This window comes from Malassezia vespertilionis, chromosome 5 (assembly GCF_029542925.1).
Source record: "Malassezia vespertilionis chromosome 5, complete sequence".
Taxonomy (NCBI): Eukaryota; Fungi; Basidiomycota; class Malasseziomycetes; order Malasseziales; family Malasseziaceae; genus Malassezia; species Malassezia vespertilionis.
The window spans coordinates 242,871-255,473 of NC_079251.1; the positions used below are offsets into that span (position 1 = coordinate 242,871).

Sequence of the window (12,603 nt, forward strand, 5' to 3'; positions counted from 1 at the left end):
GCAATGGCGTTTGATTTGGACGCATGCATTGAGAAGCTGATGAACAAGCAGCTTCTTGTGGATGCGCTACTCAAAGAGATATGTGAAAAGACCAAGGAGCTCTTGATGCGTGAGAGCAACGTGATTCATATTCAGGCCCCCGTCGCGGTCGTGGGCGATATCCATGGGTGCGTTGCGCGCTGCACGCTAACAAAAGCCAGTTCTACGATTTGCTCGAGATATTCCGTATCGGTGGTGCGGCTCCCAACACCAACTATCTTTTTCTTGGCGACTATGTGGACCGTGGCCTGTTTTCCGTGGAAACTATTTCGCTGCTCACATGCCTCAAGCTGCGCTACCCACAGCGGATCCAGCTCGTGCGAGGAAATCACGAGAGCCGTGCGGTGACACAGACGTACGGATTTTATGCAGAGTGTATGCGCAAGTACCCCGACTCGAATGTGTGGCAGTACTTTACCGACATGTTTGACTTTCTCACCTTGTCTGTCGTCATCGACGACCGGATATTTTGCTTGCACGGGGGCCTCTCACCTTCGGTGCACTATATTGACCAGATCAAGGTGATCGACCGGTTTCGCGAGATCCCTCACGAGGGACCGATGGCAGATTTGGTGTGGTCCGACCCCGACCCCGACAAGGAAGAGTTTGCCATCTCTCCGCGCGGCGCTGGCTATACGTTTGGTGCGTCTGTCGTAAAGCATTTTATCGAGGCAAACAAGATGGACCATATTTTGCGTGCGCACCAATTGTGTATGGAAGGGTACAATGTCTTGTACGACGACCGGCTCAGCACGGTGTGGTCCGCGCCAAACTATTGCTACAGGTGTGGCAATCTGGCATCCATTTTGGAAGTCGGGCCGGACGGGTCGCGCCATTTCAATATATTCGAGGCCGCGCCGGACAATGAGCTCGATGGGCCGCTGCAGGCGAGCCAGCCGCGGAGCGAGGCGATCGAGTACTTTTTGTGATACCCATGATACCTACAATCTACCTTAATCCTGTACATGTATGGCTGCTGCAGCAAGCACCGTGTCCTGTGCTTTGCATGCACGCAGCGCCTCGGCCCAAGCAGGGACCGGCGTGGAGACGTTTTGCAAATAGTTCGCCTGTGCCACGACACGCTGCTCCAGCGCATGCTGGGGATTTGTATGCGCGCCGAGGTGCCGCCATAAAAGTGCATGCATCCATGCATCTGGCTGTACACCCCATTCATCGTAGAGTGCGAGCGCATGCAATGCGGCCGGGTAGTCGTGCGCGGCCAGCAATGCATCCATCGCCTGGTTCAGCAGCGCGGTGCCGCATTCTTTGCGCCACCATTTCGCAGCGCTGCTACTGTCTGCGCGGCGCACGTAGGCAATGCACGCACACAGCACTTGGCGAGCGCTTTGCAGCTCCTGCGCCAATGCGCTCGGCGGCAACGGCGAGGTCATAATAGGCGCGAGCAACGGCGCAGATTGCTGCGCTGCGACGGCGGCATGCAGTGCAAACAAGGGCATATATGTCGTACGGTGCACCCTGTAGCGTACCGCGCCCTTGCCTGGAATGGCAAATGCCTCGGTGACAAGGCGCGCGGCACTCTCTAAACGCTGACGCCCAGCCTCAAAGCTCGCGAGAAAATTGAGCATGGCAACGCCCGGGATGATGCCGTCATCGCGCACGGCCTTGAGCAGCCCGTGGATTGCCGCAGTCTTGAACGGCGCGTCCATGGCAAGTGCTGTGCGGCGCAGCGCAGTCTGGGCTTCAGCGCCGCTTTGCAAAAAAAAATCACGGATCCCTGCGCCGGAAGAGAAGGCATGCATGAGGGTCAGATAGGGCGATGCGCTTTGTACAGGGCGTGTAAGTGCGTGCAAGTCACACAGCGTGTCCGGCAAGTGTGCTACAAATCGGTACCGCTCCAGCCACAGTGCTGCAGCTGCCATGTCCCCTGCTGTCGTCCGTGCACGGATGAGCGCATTCCATATGGCCGTCGACGCACTCCATGTGTCGTGTAAGGGGATATCAATTGGACTGCGCGTATCGCAGCGAGCAAAGAGCGCGCGGCTGCGTGAGAAAAAGGGCGCGTTTTTGGGAGCAAGTGCCTCGCACGTTGGGCCGGTGCCGACGTAGCGCTGCAGAAATAGCTCGCCGCGCCCGGGGCACCGTGCTCGACCGTAGGCAGCAATCATAGCGCAAAGCAGCGACGTGTTGTTGGCGCGTGGACGTGCAAGCAGATCGTTGCAGATCGCGTCGAGGACAGGGATCAATGCGTCTGCAGGCAGGCATCGTGCCATGCTTGCAACCATGCTGGCTGATGCGGCACTTGGCCAAAGAGTATGTGTGTCGGAACAGGTATCGTACATGGACGCCAACGCGAGCGCGGGATGCAATGGCGTATCGCGCAGTGATTCGGGCGTTGGGTGCTGCGGAGATCGAATCATTTTGCCCAAGGTCTGCACCGTGCTGAACAAGACGTGCTGTACGTGTTCGTGTTGGGTATCCTTGGATGTAAGCATCGTTTCAACATGGTGCATCGCTGCACGCACACGTCCATTTGCGAGCAAGTGTTGGATGCGCGCAGACGCTTGCAGCGACGCGCTTTGCGCAGCGATAGAGTCGGTATTGAATGCACATGGCGGCTTTGCATGGAGTGTGCCGACATCGTATGTTGCTGGTCCACGGAGCAAGCGCGCGAGCGGCGCCACGAGCGGCGTCAGCGCGCGAGCAGCTCGCATCCACGGCGCAGGACAGTCGCGGCGCAGGACAGCGACGCAAGGACATGTCACGTGCACTACTTTTTTGGCAGCGGCGTTTGTGCATGCTGGTACGCGATGGCGAAAGAGATTGATTTTTTAGCGGAGGATGAGGGTGCTCCCCCTATCCTCGCTTCTAGGAAGCGCGCAGATGATAGTGACGACGATGCAGCATTTATTGCGGTGGCATCACAGCGCCACAATGTAAAGGCAGGCGCCGAAGTGGCGAAGAATGCACAAAAAGGCAAAGGCAAGACGGCAAGCGGGATTGTTAGCGGCGGCGGTAGTTTCCAGAGCATGGGTTTGCACCCATCCTTGCTTCGATCCCTGCTTTTGCGTGGATTTACTACACCAACGCCGATCCAACGCCGTGCTATCCCTGCCATCATGGCGCAGCCGTCCCAGGATGTGGTCGGCATGTCCAGAACGGGCAGCGGAAAAACATTGTCCTACATTGTGCCGATGATCCATCGCCTCAACGGCCGGCATTCTTCGACATTCGGCGTCAAGGCCATAATTTTGTGTCCGTCGCGTGAGCTTGCGCTGCAGATTTTCAAAGTCGGCAAGGATCTTGCGCGCGGTTGGCGTTCCGACGACGACCAGCGTGGCGAAGCTATCCGGTGGGCGCTCATTGTTGGTGGTGAGAATCTTGACCAGCAGTTTGCGACGATGGCGACGAATCCAGACGTGGTGATCGGTACGCCAGGCCGCTTGCTGCATTTGATTGTGGAAATGAACATGGATTTGCGCGCGGTAGAATACGTGGTGTTTGACGAGGCGGACCGGCTATTTGAGATGGGATTTGCCGAGCAGCTCGAGGAGCTGCTGCGCCGCTTGCCTCCGGCGAGACAGACACTCTTGTTTAGCGCGACGCTGCCCAAGTCATTGGTCGAATTTGCGCGCGCGGGCCTGGACGCGAATCCGAAACTGATTCGTCTGGACGCAGACTCCAAGATCAGTCCCGAGCTGCGCATGGCCTTCTTCAGTGTCAAGCCCAACGATAAAGACGCGGCGCTTTTGCTGCTCCTGCAGCATGTAATTCACGTTCCCACAGGTGTGCCCGCGGACGAGGAAGAAAGCGCGTTTGCGGACGAGGGCGACACAGGCAGCAAACGGCGCCGCGCTTCTCTCCAAGAAAAGCCACGCAAGCGCAATGCTACAGGCACAGTCGACCTGAAGCCGTACCAAACTGTTATTTTTTGTGCGACCAAGCACCATGTAGAATACCTCCTCCTCGTGCTCACGACAATGGGCTTTGCCTGCTCGCACATTTACTCCTCGCTGGACCAAACGGAGCGTACAATCCAGATGAACCGATTCCGACAGGGGCGTGCGTCGCTGCTCATCGTCACCGATCTGGCCGCGCGCGGTATTGATTTGCCCGTCTTGGAGCACGTCATCAACTACGACTTTCCTCCACAGCCGCGCATCTTTGTCCACCGTGTGGGCAGAACAGCGCGTGCCGGCCGTACGGGCTGGGTATGGAATTTGTGCACGCACAGCGAGCTGCCTTACCTGATTGATTTACAGCTCTTTTTGACGCGCCCGCTCACATCTTCGCATACGCTGTCAAAGGGCCCAGAAGCGTTGGATTTGCAAAATACCTTGGTGATGGGCACGCTTCCTCGCGACCAGCTCGACGAGCTGTCAGAGTCAGTCCACACCGCGATGCATGCAGTATCTGCTACGGCCGTTGCCTACGATGCCCTTGTCGGCGTTGTAAAGCGTGCGCATAGCATGTATACACGTTCGCAGCCCAAAGCAAGCCAGGAGAGCTACCGCCGCGCCAAAGACATGGTCAAGGATGCCGAGCGCAGCGCAATCACCGGAACAGTTTCGGACGGATGGGCGCTTGCAGGCAGCCAACTGGAGGACGCCGGCGTGCATGATGTGCTTTGCAGGCCGGCCATATACAATCTTCAGCAAGGCGAGACGCGCATGGCCGCACACGATGATCCACTCGCTGCCGCGCGTGCTTCGTTGCTCGCCAAAGTGCATGCTTTCCGCCCGGGCGAGACTGTGTTTGAGATCGGCGCGCGGGGGCAGCATGCACCACTGGCACAGCTGATGCAGGAGCGTCGGCGAACACTATTATCCAAGCAGCAGCGCGCGCGCACTATCGAAGAAGCGAAGCGCGGCACACAGCCTGGAGCGGAAGAAGACGTGCCCAATACGCACGACGATACACTGAGCGAAGCGGAAGAAGAGGACATTGAGGCCGTATTTGACACAGGCCGCGACGCCGCACCTGACCGCTCGTTCCGCGATCCAAACTTTTACATGGGCTACAAGAAGCAAGGCGCTGACGAAGAACGTGGATATGCACTAAACACCGGCTCCTTTGTCGAGCAGGCTGGCCGCGTCGCGTTCAGCCTCGGTGGCGACGATGTAGGCCCTGGTCACAGCGATCAGCGACCGAATCAGAGCCGCTGGGATACTAAGAAAAAGAAGTTCGTCAAGGGCGACGGCGCCGGGGCAGACAACCAAAAGATGATCCGTTCTGAGACGGGCCTCAAACTTCCGGCGTCCTATCGCTCCGGCCGGTTCGACGAGTGGCGCAAAGAGCAGCGAATCGATATGCCACGCGTCGGCGAAGACGAGAGCAACTTGCCTGCATCGGTTAAGCGCATCTCTGCGCGTGTCCACGACGGCAACGGCATGAGCCACCGCCGTGGATTTAAGCATACCCAGCTCAAGGCACCCAAGCCCTTGGACAAAAAGCAGTACGGATACCACAAGCAGCTCAAACAACGTCAAGACCGCGCGGGCCAGCCATCCAACGTGCACAGCGAACTTAAAAGCGCTTCTCAAATTCAGCGCGAGCGCCGCACCAAGGAAAAGCGCCGCGAAAAGAACGCACGGCCCACCCGGCGCAAGAAAAAGTAAAACGTGCGGCAAACTCCACTGTATGCATTTCATCCGCACTGGACCGCACGTGCCAATAATCGCGCGCTGGACGCGCCTGTTGGCTGCACGCCAAAGTCTGCCGTGCAGTTAACTGTGCTTCTAATAGCTGGCATTTATTTTTTTATTTATTGCACACGACAAAGGGAGCAGGTGTGCCCATACTGCTGTCCCCAATGATTGTCATATACTTTTTCTCTGTCGTGTGTCTTGCGCTCGGCGCGGTCGCAAGCGCCGCGTCCAAGCCCAACGCAGGCACACCCGTCTACACTGGACCTGCGACGTTCCCCACGCAGGTGTTTCAGTCTATGTACTACATGCCGAAGAACAAGGAGCAGGAACCGCGTCCTGTTGTGACCCGACTGAACGGGGGTGTTTTTCCGGACAAGCTGAACAACCCATGGCAGCTCCCGACGTCGCCGCCCAAGAGCGAGGACCTGATGCCTCAAGCGGTGCCTGGCAGTGCGAACATTGACAAACTCATCGGGGATCTGTACAGCCTTGCCGCCCAGCTCTTCCGCCCAAATTCAGGCTCAAAGCCGCTTTGCAATGTTTGCCGCACCGCTGCCGAAACATTGCAGAAGCTCGCACACATCGACCCCGAGATCCTTCCCGGTATCATGGGCGTCCTTTGCGATTCGTTTGGCATTTTTGGCCTCCTTGATATTAAACAGGAGTGCAAACGTACGCTGGGAAAGGCTGTTTATGGTGGGCCCATTACCCAAATGCTTTCTTACGCAAACGTGACGGGCAATGCGCCGGACGCGACGCAAATGTGCGCGCAGATTCCCATTCTGAACTTTTGCGAATGGCCGTCGGAGAAGCTTTCTGACGACTTTTTGAACGAATGGTTCCGCGGAAAGCGCCATGCGTCAGCACAAGTCAAGAAGGCATGGGAGACGAAGCGCGCCAAGGTGCAGTGGGACGCGAACAGCGAGGACTTGCTCCGCGTTTCCCATGTTTCTGACCTGCACATTGACGGTCGCTACATGGTCGGCGCCGAAAGTCGGTGCACGTTTGGCGAGACGGTCGCGTGCTGCCGCTCGAACAGCTTCAACAACACCCTCTTCCATGGCCAATTTACACATGGCCACCTGGACTTTAGCCAGATCTCTAAACCCTCTAACTACTGGGGCAGTCTTCCGTGCGATACCCCGTGGTCGCTTATGGCAAACTCAATGCAAGCGATGCACAACCTGGGCGGGAAGAATGGCTTTGATCTTGCGCTGTTCACTGGCGATCTTGTCGCACACGACGATCTGTATCGCTACTCGCACGACTGGACCGAGTACTCTGAACAGAGTTTGTATGATATGATGAAGTATTACCTGGGCGATACGCCATTGTTGACGACGTTGGGCAACCACGACACCTCACCCGAGAACCAAATGGCGCCCAAAGGCCTTCCCGACGAGGCCTCGAAAGCGTTTAGCTGGGACTTGGACTACGTTGCAGACCTCTGGTCTGCCCACAAGTGGCTCAACAACAAGGCCAAGAATGAGGTGCGCAAGCACTATGGTGCCTACTCCATCTCTCCCCGTTCTGGCCTCCGCGTCATTTCACTCAACACCGACTTTTGGTACGTGCCGAACGTGTACAACTACGTGAACACAGAAAACCCCGACATGAGTGGCGTCCTTCGTTTCCTTACCGACGAGCTTTTCGCCGCAGAAGAGGCGGGCGAGCGTGTATGGATCATTGGCCACGTTTTGACCGGCTGGAACGGCAAGGAGGCGCTCGACAAGCCGGGCAATCTGTTTTATCAAATCGTGAGCCGTTTTGCCCCTCACACGATTGCGCACATTTTCTTTGGGCACACGCACGAGGACCAGTTCCAAAACTTTTACTACAACGACAATGGCGAGTCTGGCACGGCGGACCGCCACGCTAAGCACGCTGTTGCGCAGGCATTTATTGCGCCGTCCATTACGCCGTACACGAACCTCAACCCTGCCATTCGCGTATACAAAGTCGACCCGACCACCTACGATGTGCTGGACTATGACCAGTACTACACACAAATGGACGACTTTGACGCGCTCGTTGACTCTAATGCAAACCACGGGCCCGTCTGGCGCCACTTGTACAGCGCACGCGAGGCGTATGGCAATTTCTCGGGCTCAGTCACGAGCGGAAAGTATGACGCTGGCGTCGCGCTCAACGGCACCAAGTGGCCAACAAATGCGCCGCTCAACGGCTCGTTCTGGGCTGCACTTACGGACGAGATGGAGCACACACCGAGCCTGGTGACGTTGTTCTCCGACTACCAGAGCCGCCTTTCTCCCACCGCGTCCCGTTGCACGAGCGCAGAATGCCAAAAGGCCAATATCTGTTTTATGCGATCTGGTTCGCCTGTACAAGGCCGTCGCTGCGGTGGCAAGTACGACACGGTAAGCCGATGAGGGGTATTATGCTTGCTGTATCTTTTTTTAGGCTAATTAGTTGTAGCGCAACTTTTTTGTTGTTGTACAATCTGGAATGCCCTAATTATCTTGTTCACTTAGGGGTGCCAGAGGCACGTTCCAAAACTATGCCCATACCTGCATATCCATGCGGGGCTGTCCTTTTGTCGTGTGCACAGCATTCGTGCTCGTGTGCGCCAAAAAAGCACACTCTAAATTCTGACACGTGCGGCACACAAATCCATGATTGGCTCACAACGCCTTTCGACATTGAAAGCTGAGCATTAACGCGTGCATCGTTACCAGCCCACTAAATCTGAACGCCTTATATGTACGCAGCTGTCGCGCCGGGGGGCTCCCACGAGCACTTGCCTCTACACGGTGAAGACCTTGTAGACGAATTCTCTCCCCCGGCTGCTCGGTTTACGCATTTGGCCATGCTGAAAGCATCAATTCTCTGCGTTGCATTCGTGTACGCCCTGCTTATATGCGGGCCCGTACAGGCTGCCGACAAGGCGAAGGTTAGGCCGTACATCACAACGACTGAATTTGGTACGGCGGTGTACACGGTTCCCTCTGCTTTTCCCACGTCGGAGTTCCCTTCGATGGAGTATATGCCGTCTGGCCGTGAAGGCGCGCCGCGCCCTGTGATCACCAAGGTCACCGGCGGAGAGTATTCCAAGGCGCTGAATGATCCCATGAAACTGCCCTCTGCCGCGCCGAGTTCCGAAGGTGTGCTTCCGCAGCCCTCTTCCAGCGCTGCAAGCAAAGTCGGCGACAAGGACAAGTACCGCAAGAACGCACTGCGACACCTGGAGAGCATCATCGACAACAACCAGACCTCGACGTGCGATAGGTGCCGTTCAGCCCTCCGGTACGGCCAAAAAGTTTCTCGCGCTGCCCCCGACATTGTGCCTGGCCTCATGGTCGATCTTTGCAAAAAGTACAAATACGAGAAAAACCCCACCGTCGATATCGGTTGCGAAGGCGCCCTTGGCGCCTCTCAGCTAGGCGGTGTGTATACACAGGTGCTCAGCTTTGCCAACTTTGAAGACGGGTCGCCTGGCCTTGACTACCTTTGCGCGCGGTACATTTATGGCAATAGCTGCGAATTACCCGAGATGGACATCCTCTCCCAAGACTTTTTGAGCGACTGGTTCAATGGCCAGCTGCATCCGCCTGCCAAGGTTGTGAGCCGCTCCAAGAAAGTCGGGCCCAAGGCAGACAAGAAGCTGCGTGCGCTGCACGCCTCCGACTTCCACGTCGATGCTCGCTATCTCGTGGGCGCTGAAGGCGCCTGCACCAGCGGCCAATGCTGCCGCAGCGACTCGTTCAACAAGACGCTTTGGGACAAGCCCGTGTTTGAGGCCGGCACTCTGCCCAGAGATAACATTTCCGAGCCTGCGAGCTACTATGGTTACTACCACTGCGACCCACCTTGGTCGCTGATTGCCGCTGGCATGCAAGGCATCTCGGGCATTATCAAGGAGGGCGGCGATTTTGATGTCGCTTTGTTCACTGGCGACTTGGCGACGCACGATGCCGACTGGCACATTTCCCAGGACCTTGTAAAGTATTCGGAAGAGTCGCTCTACGACATGTTCCATCGCCACTTGGGCAACACGACCATGGTCGTTGCGCTTGGAAACCACGACTCTTCTCCGGCGGACTTTGTCTCGGTCTCGGATCTGCCCGACAATCTCAGCGGCCAACTCAGCTGGGACTATGACAACGTTGCTGCCTTGGTCAAGTCGAACGGCTGGGGCAACGACAGCATTACGGAGAAGATCAAAACGCACTACGGAGGGTATTCGATTAGCCCTCGTCAGGGTTTGCGTATGGTTGCGCTGAACAGCGACTTTTGGTACAAAGGTAATCCGATGAGCTACTTGGACCTGTCCAACCCCGACCGCAGCGGTATGCTGCGTTGGCTCACCGACGAGCTGCAGGAAGCCGAAGACAGGAACGAGCGCGTTTGGATCATTGCACACGTGCTTACTGGCTGGAGCGGCCGCGATGCACTGGACAACCCTACGAACTTGTTCTACCACATTGTCTCGCGCTACAGCCACACCATTGCACACATCTTTTTCGGGCACACACACGAGGACGAATTCCAAGTGTTTTACGAGTCCAGCAACGGTAACTCGAGTTCAGTGAGCAAGAAGACCAAGGATGCCCGCGCCATGGCATTCATCGGCCCATCGCTTACCCCCCTGACCAACGTAAATCCCTCGCTGCGTGTTTACGAAGTTGACCCCCAGACGTACGAGGTGATGGACTACCTGCAGTACTACACACCCGTTTCCGAGTTTGGAAATGTCGGCGACAATGGCCCTATTTGGCACCTTTTGTACAAGGCGCGCGAAACGTACGGCACGTTTCGTGCGAGCCTCCAAGCGGGAACCTATGATGCCCCCGTGGCTCTTTCCGACGACGGCGTGTGGCCCGACGATGCGCCGCTCAATGCGTCTTTCTGGGCGGCGCTTACCGACGAGATGGAGCAGCGCCCGTCGCTTGTGGAGCTCCACCACATGTACCAAGGCCGCAACAGCCCCCGCTCGCCTTCCTGCAGCACCAAGGAGTGCCACGAGGCCAAGATTTGCTACATGCGCAGCGGTTCGAGCAACCTTGGCCGTAGCTGCCCCAGTGGCTTTGACTCTGTGCAGGGTGGATGATGATAGACTAGACACCCTCTTTTTAATGCGACGTTTCTCTACAAGAGCGCTTTGCCAGCGCTTGCTCGATGGCTTTCTGTGTGAAACGATGGCGCCCAATTTCTCATGTTAGCTTCACGGTACATACCTGAGCCGACATCGTACGCATCGGCCGGCTCCTCCCACCGGACGTGCAACACGGGAATATCGTACTGATACTTGCGGCGCCAGTACGCTGCATTCGGCGCCGCATCGTCGCGGATATTGTACAGCGAGAGCGAGAATGGCGTAGCCACCGACGCCAAAACTTCTCTTGCCTCCTCGCACAGCTGACAGTCTGTGCCGGTAAACATGGTAATGTGCGGCTTTGCAGTGCTATAGAAACGCTGGGCAATACGGCCTTGCGCATACAAGTGCCGTGCCGCCCACATGGAGGAGAGGCGCCAACGTGTGGAGGCATCGAAAGACGATAGTACAAATTTACGGCAGAATTACGTTTGCAAAAGAAGGAAGAGGGCGCTACCAAACGCCGCGGTCGCTATACCGCTTCCATCGCAGGTCGCCACTGCTTTGGTATTGGTCCGCATAATAGTCGAGTGCTGGGTGCAACCTGGAGACACTCCGCGAAGGTATATCCATCTCGTATTGGCCCGCACTTTGCAGGTAAGGATCGTAGCTGCGACGACGGATATCGCCGCTCGCGTGGCGCGAAAGCGTGCCTGTATTCCCGTGCAAGTACGCTTGGTCGATATCGCGGCTTTTGCGGTGCGCTTCCTTGGCACTATCGTCCAACGCATCGTGCTGACTGCGCCTGTGACTGTGTCGTCGGCGTTGCGGATCCTCGGGCTGACGGGATATGCGCTTTCCCGGCTTGCTGCCAGCAGCGGCAGGATCGTATACCAAGTTGGGGCGCGCAGCAGCGCCGGCATTGCTCACATACGGCTGTTCATAGGCGCGCCCGGCGCTTGCCGTTGTAACTGGCGGAGGACCAGGGACAACAGGCTCTTGGTATTGCGCGGCGCCATAATTGTCGTAGCGGTTTGCTGGTGCATCGTAGCCATACGGCTCGTGCTGTTTTTGGTACATGTTCGACGTAGGCAACGGCGCAACGGCGTGCGAAGCATGCTTTTCGGGCCTGTTCAAAATCCACGACAGGAAAAGGAGTAAGAAGCCGACAATCACGGCTGCGGTCGCTGCGACCTGCATCCAGAGCGCAGGTCCGTAGTCGGCTCTCAGCCGCCCTTGCCACTCTGGCGGAGCTGAATCGGTCAGCTTCTCGTGCGCATTGATAAAAAGAATGAGCTCAATGACCAGCGTAGCAATGGTCAAAATCGCCGCCCAAAATGCAGCGAGTGTGAAAAGGAGCGTATGAGAGCAAATGGCCAGAAGGCCAGCACCCGCGGCAATCCCCGTAAAGCCAGCGGAGATGGCCTGGAGAACAAGGGCGTATGGCAAGTTGTGAAGAAAAGGCTCGTGAAGACCAAGACCGCCGGCGGAGCCACCCACGGAGCGCGTGAGGTTGCCAAACTCCTTTTGGCGGTATCCAAGGTCTGCGCTACTGCAGTGCCACCCGTTATTGAGCGTGCTATCTCCGTAACACAAACCCCACGTCCCGAACCGTATCTCGTCTGAAATAACGTCGCCTGTACTATTTGGAATTAAAAAGCGCAGGAAATAGAGCCCGGTGATGTAGGGGACGCTGACACAGTTCATCAGCTGTAGCACGAACGACGATCCTATAAGGCCGAACGCCAGAAGCGCGGCCATTATCCCTAGTCCATTTACCATCTCGGCAACAAGTTGCCGCCGTGCTGCCCTGTCGCTACAAGTGAAGAAGCGTCAGGTTACCCCACGACACATTCGCCGCACCAAGCCACGCGGCAGCTGTACAAGCCTTCCCCCTGGATCTAG

At 57.0% G+C, this 12,603-nt stretch overlaps 7 protein-coding genes across 7 annotated transcripts; 4 read left to right on the forward strand and 3 right to left on the reverse strand.

Moving 5' to 3' along the window:
* Positions 1 to 3: 3 nt before the first annotated feature.
* PPG1 (protein-serine/threonine phosphatase) lies at positions 4 to 968 on the forward strand (the record flags this gene model as incomplete). The annotated part of the gene is made up of 2 exons (XM_056207387.1): positions 4 to 167; positions 197 to 968. The coding sequence occupies 2 exons, from the start codon at positions 4 to 6 to the stop codon at positions 966 to 968; spliced, it is 936 nt and encodes a 311-aa protein (XP_056063362.1).
* Positions 969 to 992: 24 nt separating this feature from the next.
* MVES1_002561 (lipoyl(octanoyl) transferase) lies at positions 993 to 2,711 on the reverse strand (the record flags this gene model as incomplete). Its single annotated transcript, XM_056207388.1, has 1 exon — positions 993 to 2,711. The coding sequence occupies one exon, from the start codon at positions 2,709 to 2,711 to the stop codon at positions 993 to 995; it is 1,719 nt and encodes a 572-aa protein (XP_056063363.1).
* Positions 2,712 to 2,807: 96 nt separating this feature from the next.
* DBP10 (RNA helicase) lies at positions 2,808 to 5,615 on the forward strand (the record flags this gene model as incomplete). The annotated part of the gene is made up of 1 exon (XM_056207389.1): positions 2,808 to 5,615. The coding sequence occupies one exon, from the start codon at positions 2,808 to 2,810 to the stop codon at positions 5,613 to 5,615; it is 2,808 nt and encodes a 935-aa protein (XP_056063364.1).
* A 194-nt stretch (positions 5,616 to 5,809) lies between these two features.
* Positions 5,810 to 8,035, forward strand: MVES1_002563 (uncharacterized protein; the record flags this gene model as incomplete). Its single annotated transcript, XM_056207390.1, has 1 exon — positions 5,810 to 8,035. One exon carries the CDS (start codon positions 5,810 to 5,812, stop codon positions 8,033 to 8,035), a length of 2,226 nt encoding a protein of 741 aa, XP_056063365.1.
* An 8-nt stretch (positions 8,036 to 8,043) lies between these two features.
* MVES1_002564 (uncharacterized protein) lies at positions 8,044 to 10,713 on the forward strand (the record flags this gene model as incomplete). The annotated part of the gene is made up of 2 exons (XM_056207391.1): positions 8,044 to 8,052; positions 8,401 to 10,713. 2 exons carry the CDS (start codon positions 8,044 to 8,046, stop codon positions 10,711 to 10,713), a joined length of 2,322 nt encoding a protein of 773 aa, XP_056063366.1.
* Positions 10,714 to 10,751: 38 nt separating this feature from the next.
* Positions 10,752 to 11,123, reverse strand: MVES1_002565 (uncharacterized protein; the record flags this gene model as incomplete). The annotated part of the gene is made up of 2 exons (XM_056207392.1): positions 10,752 to 10,789; positions 10,841 to 11,123. 2 exons carry the CDS (start codon positions 11,121 to 11,123, stop codon positions 10,752 to 10,754), a joined length of 321 nt encoding a protein of 106 aa, XP_056063367.1.
* Positions 11,124 to 11,211: 88 nt separating this feature from the next.
* On the reverse strand, positions 11,212 to 12,552 carry MVES1_002566 (uncharacterized protein; the record flags this gene model as incomplete). The annotated part of the gene is made up of 2 exons (XM_056207393.1): positions 11,212 to 12,428; positions 12,546 to 12,552. The coding sequence occupies 2 exons, from the start codon at positions 12,550 to 12,552 to the stop codon at positions 11,212 to 11,214; spliced, it is 1,224 nt and encodes a 407-aa protein (XP_056063368.1).
* Positions 12,553 to 12,603: the final 51 nt, after the last annotated feature.